General features: G+C 57.1%; 3 protein-coding genes across 7 annotated transcripts in view; 2 read left to right on the forward strand and 1 right to left on the reverse strand.

The window, feature by feature from the left end:
- The first annotated feature begins 2,105 nt into the window (after positions 1 to 2,105).
- CERS1 (ceramide synthase 1) lies at positions 2,106 to 21,384 on the forward strand. Of its 3 annotated transcripts, XM_061421494.1 has the most exons (8): positions 2,107 to 2,577; positions 4,765 to 4,924; positions 9,823 to 10,003; positions 12,101 to 12,262; positions 12,750 to 12,897; positions 13,114 to 13,223; positions 19,562 to 19,728; positions 21,312 to 21,384. In XM_061421494.1, exons 1-8 carry the CDS (start codon positions 2,341 to 2,343, stop codon positions 21,320 to 21,322), a joined length of 1,176 nt encoding a protein of 391 aa, XP_061277478.1. In that variant the 5' UTR covers positions 2,107 to 2,340; the 3' UTR covers positions 21,323 to 21,384. The 3 variants fall into 3 exon arrangements, with proteins under 3 accessions (XP_061277477.1, XP_061277478.1, XP_061277479.1); XM_061421493.1 differs by lacking the exon at positions 21,312 to 21,384 and having other exon boundaries at positions 2,106 to 2,577; positions 19,562 to 20,112; XM_061421495.1 differs by lacking the exon at positions 19,562 to 19,728 and having other exon boundaries at positions 2,115 to 2,577.
- Positions 21,385 to 21,482: 98 nt separating this feature from the next.
- Positions 21,483 to 23,867, forward strand: GDF1 (growth differentiation factor 1). The gene is made up of 2 exons (XM_061421496.1): positions 21,483 to 22,020; positions 22,638 to 23,867. The coding sequence occupies exons 1-2, from the start codon at positions 21,696 to 21,698 to the stop codon at positions 23,420 to 23,422; spliced, it is 1,110 nt and encodes a 369-aa protein (XP_061277480.1). The 5' UTR covers positions 21,483 to 21,695; the 3' UTR covers positions 23,423 to 23,867.
- Positions 23,793 to 25,859, reverse strand: part of UPF1 (UPF1 RNA helicase and ATPase) — a 33,608-nt gene continuing 31,541 nt past the window's right edge. For all 3 annotated transcript variants that reach the window (XM_061421490.1, XM_061421488.1, XM_061421489.1), the window contains exon 24: positions 23,793 to 25,658. The gene's annotated coding sequence lies outside the window, so the exon portion shown is untranslated. The remainder of the gene's footprint in view (positions 25,659 to 25,859) is intronic.

The following is a 25,859-nucleotide window of genomic DNA, read 5'->3' on the forward strand; positions in this document are numbered from 1 at the left end:
TCCGCCTGAACAAGAAGGATCAGTCAGCCCAGGTTCTGGGAGGTCAAGCCTCCTGGGCAGAAAGAACAGCCTGTGCAAAGATCCTGGGGCCTTACTAGAGTCAACAAGCCCGATGGGGCTTTGTCTCTGGGCCCTTGCCTGGGGAGGGAAAGAAAAACGATACTTGGCTTCCCTGAACCTGACCTCATCTGTCTCAGAGGTGGCCTTTGACTGCCGAGACAGGACAGAGAGCAAGGGACCCCCAGCCCCTCCCCGCTAGGTCAGCAGGGGATTGAGGTGGCAGAAGCCTTCCGGGGCAGGGGTGTGTATGAGGGTGAGGGCTGGGGTAAGCTCCCTGGGGAAGAGGAGGCCTGCTCTTTCAGGAAGGGCAAGGTACAGGTCCCTTTCTTGGGACTTCAGCAGCCCCCCTCAGAGCCCTCAGTGCCTGGGAGCTCTGGTTCCCAGCTGCCAGCACCAGGAGCCACCTTTTGTTTCTGCTCTGCACCCACCCGTTGGCAGCCTCCTACCTGGGCCGTGCCAAAATGAAACTTGAGGCTGGGCTGGGGCTGGTGTGGGGGGGCAGCTCTCCCCTTACTGATGGGTGCCATAGTGACCAGATAGTGCCTGGAGGGGTGGGGGCAGAGATGGCTGGTTGGGGCGGTGCAGGGCTACCCAGCTGGACTTAACAGAGGCATGTCCAGCAGCCTGGGACCCCTTAGCTCCCCTCAGCTTGCCAGGCTGGCTATGGAATTGGGTATCTTTAATGGACAGAATCCTTGCCCACACGGAGAGCACATTAAAAAATAGTAGGAGGCAGAGCAGGACAGATGGTGACATGTGCCAATAAGAAGGCTGATGGGGCAGGGGGATCCGGGAGGTGCAAGGACCAGCTGACGTAGGTAAAGCCTGAAGGGGAAGGAAGAGCCTTGCCAATACCTGAGGAAACAGCCAGTGCGAGGACCCTGGGGCGGAACTGCTTGCTGTTGGAGAGCTACCTCCAGCCATGAGGCCAGTGCAGCTGGAATGGAAGGAGCAAGGTGAAGAGAGGAGGCCGTGAGGGTGGGTTGTGAGTCACAGTGAGAAGGTGGGCTTTTACTCTTGGTGATGGGAGCCATGGAAGGCTGTGAGCAGCGGAGGAGCAGGTAGGTTTCCTCTGGCCTCTGTGTGGGGTGAGGAGGAGGCACAAGGGTGGCCAAGGGTTCAGTAAGGCTGTACAGATGCAGAGACTTGACTGGATTCTGGAAATGTCTGAAGGTGGAGTGAATTGGATGTGCTGGAAGACTAGGGGTTGGGACAGGCAGTAAGGGAAAAGAAGAGGGATGGGGGTCCTCTTGACCCCTCTCTCCTCCATTTTCACCTGTGTGCTTGAAGGCCAGGTCAGGCTAGTGGCTGTATGGAACCCAGCCAGGCTCCTGCAGGGCCCACACTGATTCCTTAACTCTACCTTGAAAGGTGGTGGGAGGACTCCTAGGTAGGGGGAAGGGAGGGGCACAAGTGTACAAGAATCCCCGGGGGCTGGAATGAAGGCTGTCAGTGGCAGAAGAGACGATGTCCTCAAGAGGTGACCTTTGGGGGCTTTGGACACAGGGCCTGGTGGGTGGATAATGGAAGATCACCAGGGGTGGTCCCAATGAAGCAGTGGTTTGGATTCAACCCAAGTGGCCCCCCACACACCTTGGGGCACCCACTCCCTTGGCCTCCCTGAAGGTCTGTTAACCTGCTGCAGTGGCCTGCCGGGTCCTCAGGGGCATGGAGAGCAGCAGGTGGCCCTCAGGCCAGGACGTGGTGAGGCGTGAGTGTGGGACAGGGCAACAGAGACAAGCTGGAGGGCCTGGGAAAGGGAACCGCGGGTCCCGGGTGCGGCCTGCTGGTGTTCGCTGTGCCCCATGTCGGGGACACAGCCTGGTGGGGTGAAGGGGCCCAGGGTGAGCAAGGGCATGCGAGCGGGGACGAGAGATGGGGGCACAGGGCCGCTCCGGACCTCTTGGGTTCAGGCCTGGCGGGCGGCAGGCCAGATGCCCGTTCCATCTCTACCCCGCCCTCCCGCGCCTGGGTTTCCTCCACTGGAAAATGAGCCAGAGCGCTGGCCCGCCTCCAGGACGCGGCGCGACAACGCCGGGACTTGTACACCGGAGGTCGACGCCGCCGCTGCCTCCGGGGGACCCAGCTACCGCGCGCCCCGAAATCGTAAACGCCGCGCCCCGTCCCTGCGGGGCGGAGCTAGCGCCGGTCCCGCCCCTTCGTCCCAAGAACTCCCGCCAGCGCGCCCCCCGGCCCAACTGCAGCGCGTGACGCGGGGCGCGCGGCTCCGGCGGCCACCGTGGGCGGGCGCAGACTGCCGGGGCGTCCGGGAGTGGCGGCATGGCGGCGGCGGGGTCGGCGGGGCCCGAGCCCATGCCGAGCTACGCGCAGCTGGTGCAGCGGGGCTGGGGCAGCGCGCTGGCGGCGGCGCGGGGTTGCGCGGACTGCGGCTGGGGGCTTGCTCGCCGCGGCCTGGCTGAGCACGCGCACCTGGCGCCGCCCGAGCTGCTGCTGCTGGCCCTTGGCGCGCTCGGCTGGACCGTGCTGCGCTCGGCGGCCACCTCGCGCCTCTTTCGGGTCAGTGCTGCTGGGGGTTAGGACATGGGGGCCCCCGGGCTGGAGGAGCTCGGGCCGCGGAATCGTGGGCCGCCGCGTGCCCTATCGGTCAGGAAGGGGTGGGAGTGGGGGTGGATGCGGGGGTGTGACTGGGCCGGGGAAGCGTGGGACGTGGGGACCCCGAATCGGGTAGGGTGTTCAAGATGGGGAACCGATTCGGTCAGTGAGGCACAAGGAGGCCCCGGGAGGTGGGAGGGCCTTGGCTGCTGCGCAGTCTTTCGGACCCGGTGGAGCCGGAGACCGAGGAGCGGAGGACACAGGAGGAGAAGGTTCGGCGCACAGGGGCCTTCTGCGCTTTGCTTCTCCGGGTCGTGGGGGGTGCTCTCCGAACCGTATTGGTGTCCTGGGTCGGTGCGGCGGTGGGACTGGCTTGTCCGCTGCTACGGGGAAGAGGCCGGAGCTGCCCGGTCGCTGTAGCTCGTCTCTCTGGAATCAGCGCCACCCTCTGATCAAGGGCTGCAAAACCCGGGGCTCCCTGACGACGCCGCGTTCTCAGTCTTTGGGAGAGATCGCGCGGCCTGGGTCCTCAAAGCTGGACTGTATGGCCCCCAAGGGGTCGCGACCGAACTACTGAATTTCCGGCGAGCCTGGGAAGGCCACCTCCCCCACCTGGAGAGTGACCGGGGGTGACATTGGTGCCTGGACTCCCTCCCTTCCTTGGGGAGGGGTCGCTGCTGTGGGAGCTTGTGGGAAGGCGTTTGGACTCATCGCTGGGCTGTGACTCCCCTGAGGACCAGCTAGGATCACTCCGCCCGTCTGACCAGAGCTGGCAGGGGGTGCAGGGACAGAGTGCCCAGAGCCAACAAAGGGGCCTTTCTCTGCTGGCGGGGAAGAGGCTGGCCCTTGTTAAGTCAAGGCTGCTTGTCCCCACCCCCATCTGACCCACATGATGGGTAGAGACCCCAGCCACCACCCTGCTCCAGGGAGGGGGCGGCAGGCATGACGAGAGCCCCTCCATATGTAAGCTCTGGTCCCAGTCTGGCTTTGCGGCTTCCCCCACCTTACTAGTTTCCAGCTGGGAGGTGGGAGGTCCAGGAACACCAGAGCCTGGGAAGGGGATACGGTCCGTTTGGGACTACCAGGCTGGAGCAGGCTTCCTCCTCACTTACTGAGGGAGCTGGGCAGGGGACAGCAAGGTCACAGCGCCCCCACTTTTGGAATCCCCGGAGGTCTGGCACTCACTCCAAATTTGTGGCTCGCCCTTCCCCAGAAACGGGTGGAGGGGCTGCCTTGTCCTCCAAAGCTCATCTTTTTGGCAGTTGTCTGGTTGCCAGGGGTTACTGGAGCTGGCTCCAACTGTCTCCATGGCGACTATTGGTGCTCCAGCCCCCTCAGCCTCGCCTCCGGGAAGGGGGCGGGGCTTGGCCGGCCGCTGTGGAGCCCCGCCCCCAGGGAGATTGAGGCTCTGCTCCCAGGACTCCAGGGGCTCTGAGCCCCTTAGATTCCTCCACGTCTCACCGTTGCATGCCCCCACTTCTCTTGTGCCTTCCCCGATGTCCCTTCAGGTCCCATCTTTGATGTCCTTTCCCTCACCCTCTTTCTTCCTCTCCTGCATCCTCCCTTCCTTTGTCGCCCTGCGTTCCCAGGTCTTGCCCCACATCCCTACGCCATCTTCCACAGCCCTTTGTTCCTCTCAGGTCTCCCCAGATTCCACCTCTGAGGCACCTCCTTCCCCTCAAGTTTCTCCCCCTGGCGGTCACTGGATTCCAGCCTCCTGTGTCCCCTACAAATGCCCCCAAATTTGCCTCCATGCTCTCTTCACAGGTTCACCCCCACCGCCCCTTCCAAATCTTCTCTTTAATCCTCCCTCCTCCCTGTCATACCTCCAGCTCCTATTGAGACCCCCCCACCCCCAGTCCCCTGGACTGACCCCACGATCTCCCTGGCTTTACACCTACATGTCCCCTTCCTCTGCTCACAGCCTCCCCTCACGTTTCCTCTCAGGTCTCCCCCATCACTCCCCTCCCCAGGCCACTGACTGGACAGCTGGGCACTAAGTTTAGCTCTTGGCAGGCACTCATGGGCTCTGGTTACGTTCCAGGAGGCTGTGGGGACCTGGCCTGGAGTCCCTGGGCTTCGGTTTCCCTTTCCTGGAGGAGTGGACCTGGGCCCCCAGTGCTGATGGCCCACCCACCTTCTCACCCATAGCCCCTAGCCAAGCGGTGCCGCCTCCAGCCTAGAGATGCCGCCAAGATGCCTGAGAGCGCCTGGAAGTTTCTCTTCTACCTGGGCGCCTGGAGCTACAGCACCTACCTGCTCTTCGGCACTGACTACCCCTTCTTTCACGACCCACCCTCCGTTTTCTATGGTAGGGCCCCTCCCAGGGTGGGGCAGGTTGGGGGAGGGCTCTATTCGGGACATGGACACTCATGAGACTTCCCATACTGGACATCAGCCCTGAGACAATGGCGATCAAGGGGCCTGTGGGCCAGGAAAGGGGGCACCTGACCCTGTGTCAGGACACAAGGAGACATCCTAGAGGAGGGGTACCCCTTGTGTGGGCCCTGGCAGTCAGTCCGGCAAGTGGAAAGGCCCTGGGGCATGCATGAGCTTGATATGTAAAGATGAGAGGAGGATGGGCAGGAGCTTGAGTTTCATCCTAGATGGGGTGGGTTTGTGGATTATAAGAAACTTCTGGCTCCCAGGAGATGAATCCTGGGTAAGAAGGGGAGCCGGGCCCAGAGGGCAGGCGAAAGACCAGTGTGGCTTGGACCAGCTTGGCAAGGAGGTATAGGTGAGGAGAAGTGGCTGCATCCATTGGGTGGATTCGATATGGAAGTCTGCTGGCCTGAGCTCTGGGTAGGGGGTGGGCAGGAAGGTGACTGCAGTGTCGTCTGTCACCAACCGGCAGGCTGATAGAGAACAGTCTGCAGTGAGGGTCAGACTTCGCTCCCCTTGTGCTGACCACACAGGCCATGTGTCTGGGACACGCATGGGTGTGTTTCCTGCCGTGTGATATAAACATCCTGAGAGGGTTCCTGTGGCACCAGGGAGCTGAGCATGGAAGACCCTGCTGTCCACAGGGCCACTTTTCCCATGTCATGCATCCCTGGGGGGAGGTTTTAGTTGTCATTTGATTTTCTGAGAATGAACTGTAATTGAACTCTCTCAAAGTTTTGGGCATGGACTTGCCTCTGGCTCCTCCTCATAAATTATTCTGTGAGACCACACTTGCAATTTAGCTACTTGTTTGGGTGCCCATTTATTGAGCACCTACTGTGTACCAGGTGCTGTTCTGGCACAACTGGGCAGGTCAGAGAAAGGGCCCTACCCCTGTGTTTTGGGGTAGCAGACCATGAAATAGCAAGTCTGTTAATGGTGACAAGTACAGACGAGAAATCTTGAGTGAGGAGAGGAGAGGGGATATGGGGTGTCTGGGAGGTGGGAAGAAGGGCATTTTCTACAGGGATGGGGAAAGCGTTAGCTAGTGTCCAACTCTTTGTGACCCCATGGACTATATATAACCCACCAGGCTCTTCTGTCCATGGAATTCTCCAGGACATTCCCTTCCCCAGGGAATCTTGCCGATCCAGAGACTGAACCCAGGTCTCCTGCATTGCAGGCAGATTCTTTACTGTCTGAGCCACCAGGGAAGCCACAGGGATGGGAATGGTCCCGCCAAAGGTGACTTCTGTGTGGGGACTGGGAGGAGCCGGGGGCAAATAGGAGATGTAAAGGCTACTGTCAGACAGACACGCTACTGGCTAATCAGAAACAGCAAGGAGCCCAGTCAGCTGGGGCAGGGGCACTGGGGGCCTTAACCAGAGGGCGGAGAGCAGAAGCGGGGGCATCGAGGATGCCTTGAGGGGCTGAGGGCGGGAGCTGGTGTCTGTGGCCAGAACAGGGTTGAAGCAGGGAGAGAAGTGGTTAAGAACTGTTTTAAGGGGATTCCCCCTGGTTGCCCAGTGGTTAGGACTCTGCTTCCACTGCACAGCGCACAGGTTTGATCCCTGGTCGGGAACTAAAATCCCGCATGCCGCTCAGCATGACCAAATCTAAAAAAGAGAGAGAGAGAGAGATCATATCATTAAGAAATTTTTTGAAAGCAGAATTGATAGGATTCACTGCCAAACTGGAGGTGAGTGTGAGAGCGGAGGAAGGTGGGGCTGATGCTGGGGTCTAGTGGGGTGGAGGTGGGGCAGGTTTGGGGAGACCAGGAACTGATCCTGGAGATCGAGGAGGGGGATGAGGCGAGGGTGATGTGGAGAGTCCAGAGCAGCAAGGGAGTGTGTGTGAAGACAAGGTCAGAGGTCCCTGGACTGCCCCCCTCCAAATGTGCCAGGAGGTACAGACGCAGCCCGGATGGGGAATTATCTGCTTCCCATTTCCCTCTACCCCAGATCCGGGGCCCAAGGCTGGAGAGGGGATACTCGCTCCCCACTGTACCAGTCTTGCCTATGCGATAAGTGGAAAAGTGGGTGTCCAGTTTCCACAGAGGGCGCCTCTATGTCCCTTCCTTCTCAAGAGGGACAGAGGCACCTGGCAGGTGCGGGGTGGGGGGCTCCCTCTGCTGACTGCAGCGCTGCTACGTGCCTGCACCCACAACGTGCTGAGAGAGCCTCCTAAGACTGTGAGTTCGGCTGCCGAGTCTCGGGAGCCCTGGGCGTGTTAAAGTTGAGGGTGAGTGATCTGTTGGGTGTTTGGCATTCTTTTAATTAGTTACACATAACAAAGAATCAACTATTTAATTTTATTTATTAATTTATTTGGCTGTACCATGTGGCTTGCAGGATCTTAGTTCCCTGGCCAGGGATTGAACCCATGCCACCAGCAATGAAAGTGTAGAGTCCTAACCACTGGACTCCCAGGGAATTCCCAGAATCAATGGATTTTAACCAGTCACAGAAAGACAAATATTGTGTGATTCTACTTATATGAGGCACTTAGGGCTTCCCTGATAGCTAGGTTGGTAAAGAATCTGCCTGCAATGCAGAAGACCCCGGTTCAATTCCTGGGTTGGGAAGAGTCCCCTGGAGAAGGGATAGGCTACCCACTCCAGTATTCATGGGCTTCCCTGATGGCTCAGATGGTAAAGAATCCACCTGCAACACGGGAGACCTGGGTTTGATCCCTGGGTTGGAAAGATCCCCTGGAGGAGGGCATGGCAACCCACTCCAATATTCTTGGCTGGAGAATCCCACGGACAGAGAAGCCCACCAGGCTCCCGGGCTCCTTTGTCCATGGGGTCACGAAGCATAGGACACAACTGAGCAACTAAGCACAGCACAGGATTGTCAAGTCCACAGAGACAGAAAGTAGGATGGTGGGGGGCAGGGGTTTGGGGGAGGGGAAGCAGTGGGAGTGTGCAGTGGGAACAGAGTTTCAGTTTTACAACATGGAAAGAGTTTGGGGATTGGTTGCACAACACTGTGAATATACCTAGTGCTACTGAAATTAAAAGTGGCCTAGATGGTACATTTTATGTTATATATACTTTTAGCACAATTTTTCAAAATTCACCATTTTGAAGTGAGCAAGCAATTCAGTGGCAGTTACACAGTCAGTGTTGTGCAAGCACCATGTCTGTCCAGAACATTCCATCTTGCCCCAAAGGAGACCCATCCCCATTAGCAGCTCCCCATCCTCCCTCTCTCAGCCCCAGGTAAGCACTAATCTGCTTTCAGTCCCTACGGATTTGCCTGTTGTGCTCATTTCTTCTACATGGAATCATTGGTTTGTGATTATCTGTGACTAGTTTGTGTCTGGCTTCTTTTACTCAGCATAATGTTTTTGAGGTTTATCCACATTGTAGTGTGTTAATGTTTCTTTCCTTTTTGTGGCTGCACAATATTCCACTGTGTGAATTTATCCCATTTTGTGCATCCCTTCACCTGCTGATGGGCACTGGGGCTCCTCCCCTTTCCTGCCATGAACATGGGTATAAAGGGCCCCTGTCTTCATTTCCCTTGGCCGTAGGCCGAGTGGGCTTGCCAGGTCATGGGGTCTGTGTATTCCCAGCCATTGAGGTGGCTGCGGGGAGAACGGACCGTCAGGCAGTCAGGAACTGGCTCTGGAGGCCGGGAAGCTGGGGCAGTGCTGGGAGGAGATGGCAGTGCCTGGTCCAGGGCGGGGGTGGGGGCAGGGACCAAGGAGGGACCCTCCGAGAGGGGCCCACGTGGATCTCTGTTGCACGAGGGGCTGGGGCACAGGCGAAGGCTTGTCACTGGAGGAGGCAGCAGAGGAGGCAGCTAGGGGATAGGGCTCCAGGGGGACCTGAGTCTAGCTCCAAGTCATGGAGGCAGAGGGTGGGAACAGGAGGCCTGGGATGGAGCCCGCGGTGGCCATTTCAGGGGTGCGGTGAACAGAGGAGGAGCTGCAGACAGCACGGCACAGCCCGGAGTTCTAGGTCAGATCAGGCAGAGACTGGTGATGGGCTGAGGAGGGGAGGAGGGAGCTGGTAGAAGTAGCTGAGGGTCGGAGTCACCGGGAAGGCTCAAGACCGGAGTGTGGGTGGGCGCATGTGTCGGGGGTGGGCGGGGGGTACTACAGGAGGAGGGGAGGTGGAGCCGGGCCTGCTGTGCGGGAGCACCCACACTCACAGGCACTGGCCGGCACAGCGAGGCAGGGGCACCTCCATCAGTCTGGATTTGCTGAGAGGGTCTCGAGCAAGCCTGGTGAGTAAGAGAAACAGGAAGGGGGCCTGGGGCAGAGTTGGAAATTCTGCACAGGACTGATTCCAGGGCTGCAGTTCAGTCGGTCAGTCGTGTTCAACTCTCTGCAACCCCATGGACTGCAGCACACAAGGCCTCCTTGTCCCTCACCATCTCCCAGAGTTTGCCCAAGTTCATGTGCATTGAGTCGGTGATCCCATCCAACCTTCTCATCCTCTGTCACCCTCTTCTCCTCCTGCCTTCAGTCTTTCCCAGCATCAGGGTCTTTTCCAATGAGTCCGTTCTTCACATCAGGTGGCCAAAGTATTGGAGCTTCAGCATCAGTCCTTCCAATGAATATTCAGGATTGATTTCCTTTAGGATGGACTTGTAGGAGTCAATTTGAGGGTAGGAGCACCTTTTTCTGTAGATCTAGAATTGGTCTAAAGCGTAATGCCTATTCTTAATGACGGGTGGAGAGTGCGTAACAGAAGGCCAGTGACCAGCACACCTACAGAGACACGTGGCACCCCCCTGGCGTGAGGGGGTGCGTGGGGTCACTTGGGGGTCCCAGAGGCCCTGTGAGTCCCTGACGGCACGGTGCGGCCCTCCCCAGACTGGAAGACGGGCATGGCGGTGCCACGGGACATTGCAGTGGCCTACGTACTACAGGGCAGCTTCTACGGCCACTCCATCTATGCCACACTGTACCTGGATGCTTGGCGCAAGGACTCAGTGGTCATGCTTGTCCACCACGTGGTCACCTTGGTCCTCATCGTCTCCTCTTACGCCTTCCGGTGAGTCCAGGGGCAGACAGGAGGGTGGAGGGTGCTGGCGTGAGCAGTGGCAGGAGGCTGGCACAGGACAGAGGCTGATCCTTGGGTCAGGCATGGGAGTGTCCATGGGGGAGGTTTCTGGAGAGAGGCTCTAAAGTGATGGGGTGAGACAGGTGCAAAGAGGCCCCCCTGCCCCCACCCCATCTGTGCCACTCTGACCTCTCCTAGATGGCACCCTTGGCCAGGTCACAAAGCAAGTGTTTACTGAACACCTGCCATGTGGCAGGTGCTGCTGGGGGTGCGACCATGAGCCCGACAGACAGACCCTGATCTTCCAGAACCCGCTGTGGCCACCACATGTGGTCACGGTGCTTCAAGGCAGAGCCTGTCCAAGCCACAAGCTGCTGTATATGTAAAAGCCACTCTGATTCCAAGGCAAAGGAGAGTGAAAATACCTTGCAATCCCCTTGTTACCTCATTTACATTTTGAATGACAATATTTCAGATATACTGAATTATTTAGAATATATTATTAGAATTCATTTTACCTCTTCCACTTTATTTTTTTTTAACGTGGCTGATAGAAAATTTAAAACGAAATTGGGATTAGCAGATGTAAATAATTACATATAGAAGGATTACTACTGTATAGCACAGGAAACCATATTCAGTACTCTGTGATAAATCCTAATGGAAAAATATGGAAAAGAATACACACACACACACACACATACACATATATATGTGTAAGAATGTGCTTAGTCACTCAGTTGTGCCCGACTCTTTGCCACCCCATGGACTGTAGACTGCCAGGCTCCTCTGTCCATGGGATTCTCCAGGCAAGAATACTGGAGTGGGTTGCCATTCCCTTTTCCAGGGGATCTTCCCAATCCAGGGATCGAACCCAGGTCTCCTGCATTGCAGGTGAATTCTTTACCAGCTGAGCTACCAGGGAAGCCTTTATATATATAAAAATACATATATATATATAAAACTGAACCACTTTGCTGTACAGCATAAATTAACACAATATTGTAAATCAACTGTACTTCAATAAAATTAAAAAATGACGACATATACAGCTCATATTCTATTCCTACTGGACTAGCCATGCCCTCCAGCACAGTAGCTGCTGGCCACAGGTGGCCTTGTTAATGTTAATTAAACAAATAAAATCACACATTCTGTACTTCAGCGCCAGTATGTGGCTGGTGACTCTGTAGCTGGTGACTGGGTCTCAGACAGTGCAGGTTTAGAACATTCCTATCATTCCTGAAAATTCTATCAGACAGCCCTGCTCTAGAGGGTAGAGTCAGATAACATCCCCTCACCCCCCAAAAAAGCCCCACATTTATCTGAAGGTGATAACTGGAAAATTCGAGTGGAAAGATGAGGACTGCTGAGGTGGTGAGGTTAGGTGCAGGGGGTTGGGGGTGACAGGTGAGCAGAGACCGAAGGGCGGTGAAGGAAGGCTCCAGGAACACCAGGGATGTTAGGTGGTGAGCACAGCCTGTGACTGTCGGGAGCCTGAGCTGTCAGGAGGACAGAGTGGGGACAGAGACGTGACCGAGGCACACGGCCACATCCAGGCTGGACTCAGGCTGCTGGGCCACGCAGCTGTGAGGGGTTGGGAGTGGGGCTCCAGGCTTCTGCAGATCCTGGTGGGGACCCAACCCGTCTTAGGCAAGCCTGCAGATTGTGGCCGTGTTCAGGTTAAATGTGTAAACCTGGGAACATCAGCGAGGCAGTCGTGTTTAAAGTTTGAGGGGTCCTGGACATGTGAGGGTTAGGGGTTACAGAGGGGTCAGGGGTCACGGGTGAGGTTACCCGTCAGGAGGTGAGGAAGGATCAGAGAAAGTACTTCCAGAGAGGTTCCTGAGTCACGAGGGATAGGGTGAGGGCCTGGGTGGGGCTGCCACAGGGTGGACTCGGTCTGGGTGCTACTGCTGACCTAGCCCCGTGAAGGGATGGGCAGGGCAGCCGGGCCAAGGAGGATGGCTCTGAACCCGCCCACAGGAAGCCTGAGGGGGGCGGCCAAGGGGGCCTGTGCTTGGGAGCCTGGGTGTGGGTAGGATCCTATATAACTGGTCCTCTCTGCTCTCCCGCTGTCTTCCCCAGGTACCACAAGGTGGGCATCCTTGTGCTCTTCTTGCATGACATCAATGACGTACAGCTGGAGTTCACCAAGCTCAATGTCTACTTCAAGTCCCGCGGAGGCGCCCACCATAGGCTGCACGCCCTGGCTGCCGACCTGGGCTGCCTCAGCTTCTGCCTCAGCTGGTGAGGGGAGGAGGCGGGCGAGGTCAGGTCGGAAAGGGGGTGGGGTTTAGATGAGTGGGCGTGGCCAAGCCAGAAGAAAGCGGGTCCCAGAGACGGGGTGGGCCCGGCAGGGAAGAGGGTGGGGTTTAGAAGGGTGGGCGTGGCCGAGCAAGGAGAATGCGGGTCCCAGAGACGGGGTGGGCCCAGCAGGGAAGTGGGTGGGGCCAGTTGGGGACTGGGTAGGGCTTGTGGGAAGGGACAGGGCCAGGCCGGGGAAGCAGGTGGGGCTTGGTGGGGTGGGCAGGGCCTGGCAGGGCAGTAGGCGGTGAGAGTCGGGAAGAAGCAAGTGGGCTGGAAAGGACAGAGCAGGAAAGGAGACAGATGGGCAGGAATGAACAAGGGTGGGGTAAGGAGACAGGGACAGATGGATGATTCCAGCCGGGACAGGTCAGGCACGGGGTGGGGCCATCCTCCGCTTCTCCCCCACAGCCTCCCCTCCCTCCTGCAGGTTCTGGTTCCGCCTCTACTGGTTCCCGCTCAAGGTCCTGTATGCCACGAGCTACTGCAGCCTGCGGTCGGTGCCTGACATCCCCTTCTATTTCTTCTTCAACGTGCTCCTGCTGCTGCTCACCCTCATGAACCTCTACTGGTTCCTGGTGAGTGGACGCCCACAACGCCTCCCCACCTGGCCCTCCTCAGACGCCTGTCCTGTTCCGGTCCCCGTCCCTGAGGAGCCCTCCAGGTGCAGGCCCTTCTCACACAGGTCCAGTGAGAGGGCCACGTTAGGCAAGGGGCAGAGGACCTGTGGCAGGAGCAGACAGCGGTCAGGAGGCGCAGGGCTCTCTTTTCACCTCTGCCTTCCCCTCCCACAGTACATCGTGGCTTTTGCTGCCAAAGTGCTGACGGGCCAGGTGCGGGAGCTGAAGGATGTGCGGGAATATGACACGGCAGAGGCCCCGAGCCCCAAGCCCCGCAAAGCTGAGTGAGTTTGGAGGGGCCGGCGGCCCTGGTTCATTCCTTTAGCTACTACCTCTGTCTGACAGAGCGCGCGCTGAGGGCGGGCCCTGGAGACGCGGCGGCGGATGAAGCCCAGGTGGACGCTGCCCCCCACCGGGAGCCTCCATTCAAAAGAGAGACGGCAATAAAGGCATGGACCATGTAGCTACAGAGTTAGACGCTGTCGGAACAGACAGCGAGGAAGGTGGGGGCAGAGAGGTGCCTGGTCGGGGCAGAATGGTGAGGGGTGAGATCAGGGTCTCAGTGGTGGGAGCTGTAAGGGCCAAGCCCAGTGGTGAGGGGCAGCCGTTGGCCAGGACTGACAACAGCCTCTAAGCAGGTGGCACTGGAGGTGGGGGCAGGGGGCGCTGTGGGCGCCAGAGCCTGCACTCTGTTCATGCTGATACTCCCTGGCTTCAAGGTCCCTTGAGGCAACCACTGGTCAGCCAAGCAGATGGGGCTCAGGGTTTGGACCCAGGTGGGAGCCATAGGGATGGAGAGCAAAGGGGACCTCTTGAAGCTTTCTGGAGGTGGGCCTGGGGACTTCCAGCCCTGGGATGTGAGCCAGATGGCACCCAAAGCCCCTGGCCTAGAGGGGCCCCAGGGGTGAAATGGAGGCAGGCTGGGGTGACTAGCCAGGTCAAAGGCATGCAGCACCCCACAGGCAGTGTGAGGAGTGGTTGAGCAGCAGTGAGGTGGGGGAGAGGGGACCGCTGAAGGCCCCCAGGGTGCTTCCCAGCAGACCTCTGATTTGGCCCCTGGGAGATTGTGAGGGACCAGGCTGGGGAAGATGGTTCCCAGGAAGCAGTGGGCTCAGAGTGCAGTGATGCATGGGTCAGCATGGGCAGTGAGGAGAAAGAGAAAAACAGACCTGAGAAGGGGAGCAGAGAACTGGGGGATGGTCAGAGCCCGGGGTCGAGAGAGGAGTCAGGCCAGGGAGCGGGGATGGTGGACACGAGAAGGCTGGGCAGCAGGTGAGGTCATCCCAGTGGTCAGATCCCAGCTGTGTTGGAGAACTCACCAGACTTGCTCTGGATGTAGGTGAAACAGAAATAAAAGAATCAAGGACGATCCAAGACCTCTGGCTTGAGCTACCGTTTACCGAGATGGGACTCAGGGCAGGGCCGTATGCACCCATCGGGGTGGGAGCTGGCAATCTAGTTCTAAGGGTGTTGGATTGTCTGTGTCCAGCAAATTTTAGTTGGGAATTACACATAGAGATCGGTGAGGTCTCACCAAGCAGTCTGATCAACCCTCAGAGGCTTCTGGAAGGAAAGCACTTGCTTGGCCAAGTTTGAAACTCTGAAAGCTCTTTCTGCTGTAGGACAGTGAACTCCTGGAGAGCCCAAGGCAAAGGGAAAGTCAGACCCCCTAGCCACACCCCATTCCCTGCTCTGTTTCCCCCAAGAATGTCCAGCCAGAATGTGGGTTGGGAGGCTGGCACCTCCAGCCCCAAATGACAGCATTCCCACTAGGATGGCAAAGAACAAACTCCATACAGAGATGACAGGGGACCCGGGAATGCTGCCTGAACCTAATCCCTAAGGATAACTAGAATTAGCACAGTTGAGTACAAAACAAGATGGGATAAAAAGCAATGAGAATGTGGGATGTGCCACAAAAGAGCTGGTCGGGACACCTCAAAACTGTCAGGTCATGGAAAACAAGAGACAGGAGCTGTCCTAGCTCAGACTGACTGAATGCAGTTGTGGAATCCTGGACCAGAAGAGACATCTGTAGAAAAACTGGTGAAAGTCAAATAAAATCTACTGTTTAGCTCATCGCAGTGTCCCCAGCGTTGGTTTCTTAGCTGGGACAGATGCACTGTGGGGATATGAAATGTCAGCATTTGGGGAAGCTTGGACAAGGCCTGCCCTGGAACTCCTGATGCTATCTCTGCAAATCTAAAAATTATTCTAAAGTTGAAAGTTTATGAAAAATGTAAAAGACCCGAGAGACCAGTCAAAACAGCATCGGACGTTCTGTTACTTTCCTGGGTCTGCTGTAACAAAGTGCTGCAGACCAGGGGGCTTAGAACAACAGAAGGTTCTTCTCTCACAGTTCTGGAGGCCAGACGTCTGACATGAAGGTGTCAACAGGAACCACAGACTCTCTGAAGGTCTAGGGGAGGGTCCTTGCTCGCCTCCTGCAGTTTCTGGGGCTCCTCTTGGCTTGTGGCTGCATCCCTCGAGGGTCCATTTCCTGTCTCCACAAGGTCTCTTCTCTCCAGCTCTTCTCTTCTAAGGACATTTGTCATTGCATTAGACCACTATCATCTCTTTGCAGTTTCCTTCACTTAATTACATTTATAAAGACTCTTTCCAAATAGTCACATTCACAGTTCCAGAGATTAGGATGGGAACTTTTTATCTTTTTAGGGACCACTGTTCAACCTACTGTAGAAGTTGTCTCCAACAATTAGATACAGCTTAAAGGAGAATCAGTAAATTGAAAGCTGTGGAGAAATTATCCAGAATTCAGCTAAACACATGGAAAATATGACAACTCGAATGGTAAGAATTACCTGGCTGAGTTCTAAGACAGACAGGGAAAGAGAACAATGAGAAGACACAACGCTGAGAATTCTTCCAGAAAGTGACAAACCATAAATCATCAGCAGGATGAATAAAAAAGCGTCCTTGCCCCAAACATGGGGCTTCCCTGGTGGCTCAGATGGTAAAGAATCTGCCTGCAGGGTGGGAGACCTGGGTTCAATCCCTGGGTTGGGAAGATCTCCTGGAGAAGGGAATGGTTACCCACTCCAGTGTTCTTGCCTGAGAATCCCATGGGCAGAGGAGCCTGGGAAATGTGAAACAGCCACAGAAAAGAAGAGATGACCTACAAAACAGTGACGGACTAAAGCAGCAAGGGAAGCTGGAAGACTGTGGAGTCAGATACCACCTCCAGCGCTGAAAGAAAGTAACAGAAAACCAGGGATCTTGTGTACAACTTGAAAAACAATTACTCAAGAGAAAAGATACCTGTTGGCTTGAATGAGATCCTGGGTTTTGTCCCCAGCATGCCCATCAAGAGAGAGAGAGAGAGAAAAAGAAAGAATATCCACAGGAACAAAAATTAAGAATGCTTACCACTTGCAGATCTTCTCTACAAGAATATTTCAGAAAACAAGAAAACTATACCCAAGAGATACATCAGCAGAGAAACTGACACATATCTGGGTAAAATTCTTTTAAATGCCTAATCTCAGAGATTTAAAAGAATTAGAGCTGGGACTTCTCTGGCGATCCAGTGGTTGGGACTCTGTGTTTCCACTGCATGGTGTGAAGGTTTGACCCCTGGTTGGGAACCAAGATCCCACATGCTGCACAGCCAAAAATTAAAAAAGAATCACAAAGATGCCATGTTTGGGTCAAGCTTAATAAAATAAAAATAAATGCCATGCCCTCCTCTGGGGGATCTTCCCAACCTAGGAATCAAACCTGCATCTCTTATGTCTCCAGCATTGGCAGGTGGGTTCTTTACCACTAACGCCACCTGGGAAGCCCCAGGGGATTACCTTTGGGTTATCTATGTTAGTCGCTCAGTCGTGTCCAACTCTTTGCAACCCCATGGACTGTAACCCATCAGGCTCTTTGGTCCATGGGATTTTCCAGGCAAGAATACTGGAGTGGGTTGCCATTTCCTTCTCCAGGGGATCTTCCCAACCCGGGTGTGCTACATTGCAGGCAGACTCTTTACTGTCTGAGCCACCAGGGCAACCAACTATAGTGAGTACTTATGTTAACACTCTTAGAGTGTAGAGGGGAGAATGGAACAAAAAACAGGCATAACAAATACAGAAAAGGAAAGTTAGAAAAAGCAGAATAAGTAATGCAAAATAGAGCTCAGAATCTCAAATAATAGGCATCCAAATAAACCCTTATGGACTCATCAGGACAGTTACGAGACTGGGCTTTTAAATAAACCCACTTCTGACCTGGTTAAAAGACTTCAACTCCAGGATAAAATGCAAGTTGCAAGTAAAGGACAGGAAGAGACATTCGGGTGTAACCTTTGATCTGGAGGAATCTGCACAGTGCAGCCCTAAACCGTGGCGAGAGGGGACCCCGGGAGGTTAAGTCCGTGCTCCCCAGCAGGCAGCTCAGAAGCAGGAACAGGCGTTCTTTTCTGTATTTTTAAACTTAATGTTTATGATGTATTTTTGTCCGTGCTGGGTCTTAGCTGCTGCTCGGGCTTCTCTAGTCACGACGAGCAGGGGCTAATCTCTAGTTGTGGTGCTTGGGCGCTCGTTGCGGTGGCTTCTCTTGCTTCAGAGCGCGGGCTCTAGGGTGCACAGGCTCCGTAGTTGGCAGTTTCCAGGCTCTAGAGCACAGGCTCGGTAGTTGTGGTGCGTGAGCTCAGTTGCCCTGAGGCATGTGGTATCTTCCAGTTCAGGGATCGAATCCATGTCTTCCTGCACTGGCAGGCGGATTCTTTACCACTGAGCCATCAGGGAAGCACAGGGACAGATGCTCTTTTAAAGCACAGAACACTGATCAAAATTCAAAACAAAACAAAACAAAACAGGCCACAGGAGCAACCTCAGTTACTCAGAGCCGGGATCACGCAGACCACGTATGATGAGAAAATTCAGTTAGGTCTGAAAACAGTAAGAAAACGGCGACTGAGAAGCACTTTGAAGGACTCCGGAGTGGAAGAGCAAATCATGTGGCAGGGTGGCACCGATGCCTCCCTTGCTCCTGCTGGTTCTCTCTTCTGACCCGCCTCCACGGGACCCCTCCTGGGCCTCCATCTTCGGGCCCCTGCAGTGACCCCCGCTCCCTGGGCACAACCTCGGCCTGAAGTCCCCGTCATCCTCTCAGGCTGCTGGGAACGCCGTTCATCCAGGCCCCTCGCCCCACTCTGGCTCTGCTGACTTGCCAGCCCCACCTCCCCAGACATTGGCCTTTGCCGCACTCTCAGCAGGCCCTGCTGTATCTTAAGAGCTGAGACCCACGTGTCTGGCCGCAGCAGCCACATGGGCCAAGGGTCCTAGTGATGCCGGGGTGGTGCCTGCGCTCCTGGGACTCTCCCTTCTCGGCCACCAGTGTCTTCACCATCGTCCCCTCACCTGATGACTAGCCCCCGTGTCCCCGGGAGGAAGATGTCCACCCTCTTGCCTGGCTGGCTGTTTGGTAGCTGGTCCGTCTCCTGAAGCCACCGTCTGGGCCACCGATGTCTACCCCCTTGCCTGCTCAGGGACATTCTGATCAAAGAGAGAAGCCGCCTCTCTGCCCTTCTCTGCCAGTCTGGCCAGCATCTTCCCCACCCCATCCCCCTTTACAGCACAGCGCCCCCCTCCTCTCCCTTCCCGAACCCAGCTCCCTCTGGGATCTTTCCCCCGTCACCTGCTGAGACCACTCCTGTCTGCTCCACTGATGCTAAACAAACCTGGTGGTCCCTTAAACCCCTCCCCTTTTTAAAAACAGTTTTATTGAGATAGAATTCACACACCATGCAGTTTGCCCATTTATTATGTAGAATTCAATGTTTTTGGTCCATCCACAGGGTTGTGCAACCCTCACCGCGGTTTTAGGACATTTTTGTCAGCCCCCCAAAAGAAACCCCATACCCAGCCCGACCCCTCCTTTTGCAATCACCAGTCTGCTTTTGCTCCCCACTTCACTTTCTGCCACCTTCCTGCTCATGTGCCTGGCTTCTCCCCCACCAGGGTCACTGAATCCAACCCGACTTCCCAGTGCCTCTCCCAGCTCCCAGTGCTGCTCTGAGCGCCATTCTCAGCACCTTCTCAAATATCCAAAATCAACCCCCAGCCCCACTCCCAAACTACCTCTCCTGTACATTTGCCCATCGCAGCTGATGGCAACTTAAAGTGAAAACCTTGCAAAACCCTCGAGAGATCCCCTTCTCTTCCTTCTTATCCGCAAGGAAATATCCAGAAACCCCCTGGGTCCCTGCCTGTCCACATCTCCCTCCAGCTTCCACCCTCACTCTGATTTTTTCTTTCCCTGCAGTGTTGCACTGAGACTAAAAAAGTGTAAATCTGATACTGCAGAGAGGCCATCCTGCCAGAATTGGGTACTCCCCTCCCCCCACAAATACTAACACTGTTTTTGAGGAGGGAGGGGACACTTGGAAGCTTGCGCAGAAAAACAAACCTGAATCACCCCAGGAAAGCTCTGATAAAAAGGTCCAGGGCAGGGAATACAGATCCTTGGAGGTATTAAACCTTCTATAAAAGTATAGGAATTAAAAACAGCAGGAACAGAGCTGAGGCTATCAAACTTTAACAAAGAAGGAACCCCGGGAGGGAAGAAGTGTCAGTGGGACGCTTCCTTGGTAACCATCTTTATCTCACATCAGCCCCCAGCACAGACTTCCAAAAGGTCAAAGATGTCGGTGCAGAAATGAAGGCTGTGCAATCGAACAAGAGCAGAAACGAGAGACTGTGTCGTCCAACAACGAAAAGAACTATGAGAAGACTCGAGAAGCCAGGAATCCCACCTATGCTCTGTCTGAAGGACCAACAGGCAAAGCCAGAAGCTATGGGACAGATGGGCGGTCCACAGGGGGCTTATCTCTGATCTCCTAGATAAAGGACTCCTGCGGTGGCAGTGAGAGAGCAGCAACCCACGGAGAAGTGGGCTGAGGGGGAGAGACGTGCTCCCAGGAAGGGCCAAGGGAAGAGCGAATCACAGTGACTGAGACCATCTCCTCGGGAAAGTGCTCATATGAAAGGGTCTGTGGGCTAGGGTGCTCCACACACCAGAGAGCTGCAGGGGACAGTAATCCACATATGTCTGTGAGGATTCTCAGGAAAACTGGTGGATTGTTAGGAGTCATCCAGTCAAACTGAGTTTGCTGTGCTTTCTGATGTCTAGATCATGAGAATATATTTGTTGTTTAGTTGCTAAGTCGTGTTCGACTCTTTTGCGATCCCCTGGACTGTAACCCACCAGGCTTATCTGTCCATGGAATTCTCCAGGCAAGAATAAAGTGGCTTGCCATTTTCTTCTCCAGGGGATCTTCCCAACCCAGAGATTGAACCCACATCTCCTGCATTGGCAGGCAGGATCTTTACCACTGAGCCACCAGGGAAGCCCAAGAATGTATTACTGGCTCAAAAAAATACATTTGTGTGTAAGCTGGACTGTAGAACTCACTTCAGCAGAGACTGATGGATCGATCACGTGCAAAGGCATGAAGAGTTCTCATGCGTGGGGACAGGAATGGCCAATGGCCATGACCATTAGGCTGCAGTGAGGTCCATCTTGGCATCAGCAGACTGGCAGTTAAACAGGGTGTAACTCTAAGCAAGGGCTGGCAGGAGCAGTGAGGAGCAGGGCAGACCTGCTGGGTCCAGTAAGGTGGGCCTGGGTAGACCCCTCAGAGCACAGGTCCCCTCCCAGTGGGGAGCCCAGAGATCTACCACTAACACAGGCAGGGAAGATGGAATTAAGGAGAGTGCCAGGGCACATGGGTGCCATCTCAGCTGCACCATTTGGAAAATTGAAGTGCAGGAGCACACATCTTTCTAGACAGTTCAAAAGATGCAAACCATGCACATTGTTAGAAGCTAGGGGTCTTTCTCTGGGATCTCAAGCTGGGTACTTATAGTATTGAATCTTTTTTAAAACACTACATAACTTGTTTTAAGGACATGGAAGCAAAATAGGGGCTGTGGCAGATGTAGACAGCAGGCAGTGGGTGGAGAATCGTGGCCTGGGAAGCCTTTCTTGGTAAGGCTCCTGGAGGTGGGTAGGAGCCTGCCCCACTCCAGTGGGGTCGCAGGGGGCTGTGGTCAATTCTGCCTCCTGTGGAGGCAGAGGTCCAGGTCCTGGTTCAGGCAGAGTTGGTGGGTAACTTGGCCTCCAGCAGCCGCGGGTGGCTCAGGAGGTGGGGAGGGGAGAGAAGGGTTTAATTGTGGGGAGGAGCGGGGACCACTCGCCCAGCAGGCAGATGGCAGGGTCTTTTGGCCTTGTGGGCTGGGAGGAAGGGTGGAGGCGGAGCTGGGAAAAGAGATGTGAAAGGCCAGGAGGGCGGGACAGGGGTGGGGGGCGCTCCGCAAGGGCGTGGGGTCCCCAGGCTAACCTGGGCCGGTTCTGGCTCGCAGGAAGCCGCTGAGGAATGGCCTGGTTAAAGACAAACGCTTCTGAACCCCTTCACCCCGGCCTCGCCGCCCAGGACCCAGTCCCGCCCAACCTCGCCCTCGGAGACAAACCACGCGGCTCCCCAACCCGCCCCAAGGACCCTAGCCCTACCAGGCTCCGCCCCCTCTCCCACCCACTCCTCCTTGGCCACTCCCTGGACCCCTGCCCCGCCCCCTGGGGACCCCACCCCCGCAATTGGTCCCTATTCAGCTTCAGGACCGCGGCCACACCCCCCGGGACCCTGACCCAGCCCAGATCTCTCCAGGGACCCCGGTCCCGCCCCCAGCCCACAGGTCAGGGAGCCCGACAGGCCCTGAGCACTCGCCCGGCCGCTGCCTGTGAGGAAGATGCCACCTCTGTGCCGCCGTCCGGGCCGCCGAGTCCTTCTCCTCCTACTGGCCCTGCTATTGCCCTCATCACCCCCGGCCTGCGCTCCCGCGCCCCCGGGCCCCGCCGCCGCCCTGCTCCAGGCCCTCGGATTGCCCGACGTGCCCCGGGGCGCCCCCGAATCCCGGCCCGTACCCCCTGTCATGTGGCGCCTGTTCCGGCGCCGGGACCACCAGGAGGCCAGGGCGGACCCGCGGAGGATGCCCCCGGGGGCCACCTTGCGGCCGTGCCACGTGGAGGAGCTGGGGGTCGCCGGAAACATCGTGCGCCACGTCCTGGACCGCGGTGAGTGGGGTCTGCGCTGGCGGCGTGGGTCTGGGAGGCCGAAGAGCCCTGAGAATCCCCACCCATCCCGTCCAGCCTGCAAGCAACCTGGGCTTCAGTACTCCATGCGGTCCTGGGCGTGGACACCTGTGGGGACAGGGGATGGGGGACAGCGAAGGGAGCGGTCCGAAAGCCAGGCTCTTCTACTCAGAGCCGGGCCCCCTGGCTTGCAGATGAAGCCCTGCCCCCACTCCATCACAGCCCCTCTGCCGCTTCACACCACTTGATGCCTTCCTGCTGATGCCACCCCGCCCCAGCATCGGTTCCCCTGGCCCCAGGCGGGCTTTCGTTCATCCCCCACTCGCCGATCTCCACCCCCCGCCCCCGCACGCGGCCTCCTGTCTGCCGAAATCCCCAACCGCGGGTTGACCCAAACTGGGTAGGGCCTCTTCCTCGTAAGTGATGCCCTGCCCCCACCCCCTGGCGCTTCACAGCACTTGACGCCTTCTAACAGACGGTGCGCCCCCACCTTCGGACGCTCACCTTTCTCTGCAGTCCCCAACCCAGGCCCCCCTCGTGGGCCAGCCAGCACCGCGAAGGGACCCAGCGCCAGCCAAGCCCTCTCCCTTTCTTCCCAGGAGCCGCCGCCCGCCCCCCGGAACCCGCCTCAGCTGCAGGGCAGTGCCCTAAGTGGACCGTCGTCTTCGACCTGTCGGCCGTGGAACCAGCCGAGCGCCCGAGCCAGGCCCGCCTGGAGCTGCGCTTCGAGGCTGCGGAGGCGACAGCGGGGACGACTGGCGGCTGGGAACTGAGCGTGGCGCCGGCGGGAGCGGGCCTCGGGCCGGTGGGGCTCCGCCAGGTGGTGCCCACTCTGGGACAGCCGGTGCGTGCTGAGCTGCTGGGCTCCATCTGGGCCCGCAACGCCTCGGCGCCCCGCAGCCTCCGCCTGACGCTGGCGCTGCGTCACCGGACCCCCGCGGCCTGCGCGCGCCTGGCCGAGGCCTCGCTGCTGCTGGTGACCCTCGACCAGCGCCTGTGCCACCCCCTGGCCCGGCCGCGGCGCGAGGCCGAGCCCCCAGTGGGTGGTGGCTCTGGGGGCTCGTGTCGCGCACGGCGGCTCTACGTGAGCTTCCGCGAGGTGGGCTGGCACCGCTGGGTCATCGCGCCTCGCGGCTTCCTGGCCAACTACTGCCAGGGCAAGTGCGCGCTGCCTGCTGTGCTGTCTGAACCTGGCGGGACTCCCGCGCTCAACCACGCGGTGCTGCGCACGCTCATGCACGCGGCCGCCCCCGGCGCCGCCGGCCTGCCCTGCTGCGTGCCCGCGCGCCTGTCGCCCATCTCCGTGCTCTTCTTCGATAACAGCGACAACGTGGTGCTGCGGCACTACGAAGACATGGTGGTGGACGAGTGCGGTTGTCGCTAAGGGGCGGGCGGGGCGGGGGGGGGGGGGGGCGGCGTTAATAAACACTCCGTGGTCCGCACAGCTGGCCCCTCTGCTCTTGTTACCTGGCCCGGAGGGTGGGGGCTGGCAGCCACTGACCATCACCATTGACCACGAGGGTAAAGGGTGGGGGTTCCCAACAATGATGCCATGGGAGAAACCATCCCGGAGCCCAACATCTAACGTGCCCGAAGCCTAGGAACCGCCGGACCCAGGCCCAGGCCCATGCTCCCCTTTTCATGCCCTGTCTCAGCTTTGTCATCAAGGTGGCTCTGAACCCCACATCCCCAACCAGCCAGACCCCCAGGGCAAGTGCTCTGCCACACACCCCTGCAGTTATCCAGCCCCAGTGTGAAAGCAAGAGATGTTTATTAAGATTTTATTGGTGACAAAAGAGCTTAAAACAAATTGACCAAAAACCAAAAGTTACATTGCCTTGGTACAGATGTTTTTCTAATTTGGGGAACTTATAGTAACTGCTGCTAAGAAGGTGGAGAAAAAAAGCAAACAGCACAAAGCAGAGGCAAAGCATTCCAAGGAACAGAACAGGGTGGGTGTGTCACCCGCGGGGACGGCGCACAAGGGGTCACAGCAGAAACCTATCCGAACTATGCAGCTACCAAAAGAAGTGGGGGCCGAAGGCCCTGCAGCGAAGGTGATAAATAAGAGGCCTGCCAGACAAGGCGGCCTGTGCCCCCAACCCTGTGTGCCAGAGGAAGGGGGCCTGCGTTCCCTCTCCCCCGTGTGCCAGCTGGAGGCTGTGGGATAAGGCACACTGGGAGGGGGATGGTGGGGTCAGGGGCACCAGGGCCTGGACAGGCAGGGTTAGGGCTAGATGGTCCCCAACCAGGGCCGGCCAGGGAGGCCAATACCCCACCGTGTGCAAAGAGCTGGGCGTGGGGGCCTCTGCCAGCAACAGTAACTTCAAGTTGCAGTGCAGACCCAGGCAGAGGCCCTGTGTAACGCCTGATGTGACAAACTCTTTCAAGCCCTTTAGCACAAAACCAACGTATTTTGGAAACTTACTCCCTTCTCCCCCCACAAATGACCCCAGCTCATCGAAGCTGTGCCCACGTGTAGAGTGGCTCCAAACTAGTGGGGCAGGTGAGGAACAAGGTGGGGGTGGGGGGCGTTCAGTGACTCCCAACTGGCCTCAGGGTGGTGGGGGCCTCCCTGGGGTCGGGGACGGGTCCGCCTGACTGCCGCCTTTCACCAAATCCTCAGGAAGGACCCTGGGGAAGAAGCAACTGGCCGGGGAACAGCCACCTTCCGGCCTTCCAGCCTCACGGCCAGTCCCGCCCGAAGCCCCTCCTGTGGGGCCAAGTCCATGGCGCACCGGAGCGCTCTGCTTCGTGGGAGTCCAGCAGGGCCCTCGGAGCTGCCTGCCCGGCCCAGGACTGTGCTCCCTCACTGCCCTGATGCGCTGGGAGAAGCTGCTGGAAGCTAAAAACTGAAAACAATCCTCGTCCCATTGCAGGTGTTGATTCTAATCTTGAGTTTGTGTTGGCATGTTTAAACTTCGTTTCTGGAAGCTTCTCACATCTCCCAGGCCCACCATTAAGATTTGAGAGACAAACTCAGGAAAGTATATTTTTCAGTACTCCTTAGAAAGAATTTTTAAAAAACAAACAGAAAAACACAAACCACCATATTTTCTTGAAATGAAAACCCTCCTAGAACGCAGGCAGCATGAGCGCGGCGGTATCAGAGCCGGTGTGGACAGAACCCACACTCTGTGGGGCTCTCCCGGCATGGCCACCACTGCAAGCAGCCTGCTCAGCACAGAAACGCGAAGTTTTTTCCTGCTAAAACGTAGTCCCCTTTCAATAAAAGAGAAAAAGAAAGAAAAGAACAGAGGAAAGGGCTACTCTGAGATGAGGGTCTTCCTCCCTCCGCCCTGGTCGCAGACCCAGGTGTGGATGCGGCGGGCGAGCTGGGCTCCTCGCGAGCGGGGCTGGCGGGGCTCGCTGGCGGCGGTCCTCCGTGGCCGCCCCACCTCCCGCTCTCCCTTCGTCTCCTTGCCGCCACGTGCCAGCAGTGGGCGCTCGCTCTGCCTCGGGCTCCTCTCTCCCTCGGGTGCTCCTCTCCCTCTCCTGTTGCTCACAGTGGTGCTTCAGTTTTAGCAGTGGAAAACAGGTATCCATTTATTTTTATTTTTTATTACCCAGAATAAGATGCTGATGGACTAAGCCACATAGCTTAGCTCTTCCGCTGCCACCTGTCAGGGAGAGAGGGAGGGCAAGAGGCTTTAGAACAGGTGGGAGCCAGGGCAGCTCGTGGACCTGGCCCGGAAGGCTCCCCCATTCCAGTGGCCAGCTGGGGGCCCCGACCACCGACTTCCCACCCAGAGACAAGGTGGCTGAGAGTCACGGCTGCTGGGCCTGTGCAATCAACAGCCCTGCCCCTGCTCCCAGCATCG

Source organism: Bos javanicus, chromosome 7 (genome assembly GCF_032452875.1).
Source record: "Bos javanicus breed banteng chromosome 7, ARS-OSU_banteng_1.0, whole genome shotgun sequence".
NCBI lineage: Eukaryota > Metazoa > Chordata > Mammalia > Artiodactyla > Bovidae > Bos > Bos javanicus.

Excerpts from the sequence above, each read along its gene's own strand:
- CERS1 (XM_061421493.1), top strand. The coding sequence starts at position 2,341 with ATGGCGGCGGCGGGGTCGGCGGGGCCCGAGCCCATGCCGAGCTACGCG. Across the intron at positions 2,578-4,764 it reads CCACCTCGCGCCTCTTTCGG|CCCCTAGCCAAGCGGTGCCG; the intron begins GTCAGTGCTGCT and ends TCTCACCCATAG. Across the intron at positions 12,263-12,749 it reads CTCAGCTTCTGCCTCAGCTG|GTTCTGGTTCCGCCTCTACT; the intron begins GTGAGGGGAGGA and ends TCCCTCCTGCAG.
- GDF1 (XM_061421496.1), top strand. The coding sequence starts at position 21,696 with ATGCCACCTCTGTGCCGCCGTCCGGGCCGCCGAGTCCTTCTCCTCCTA. Across the intron at positions 22,021-22,637 it reads GCGCCACGTCCTGGACCGCG|GAGCCGCCGCCCGCCCCCCG; the intron begins GTGAGTGGGGTC and ends CTTTCTTCCCAG.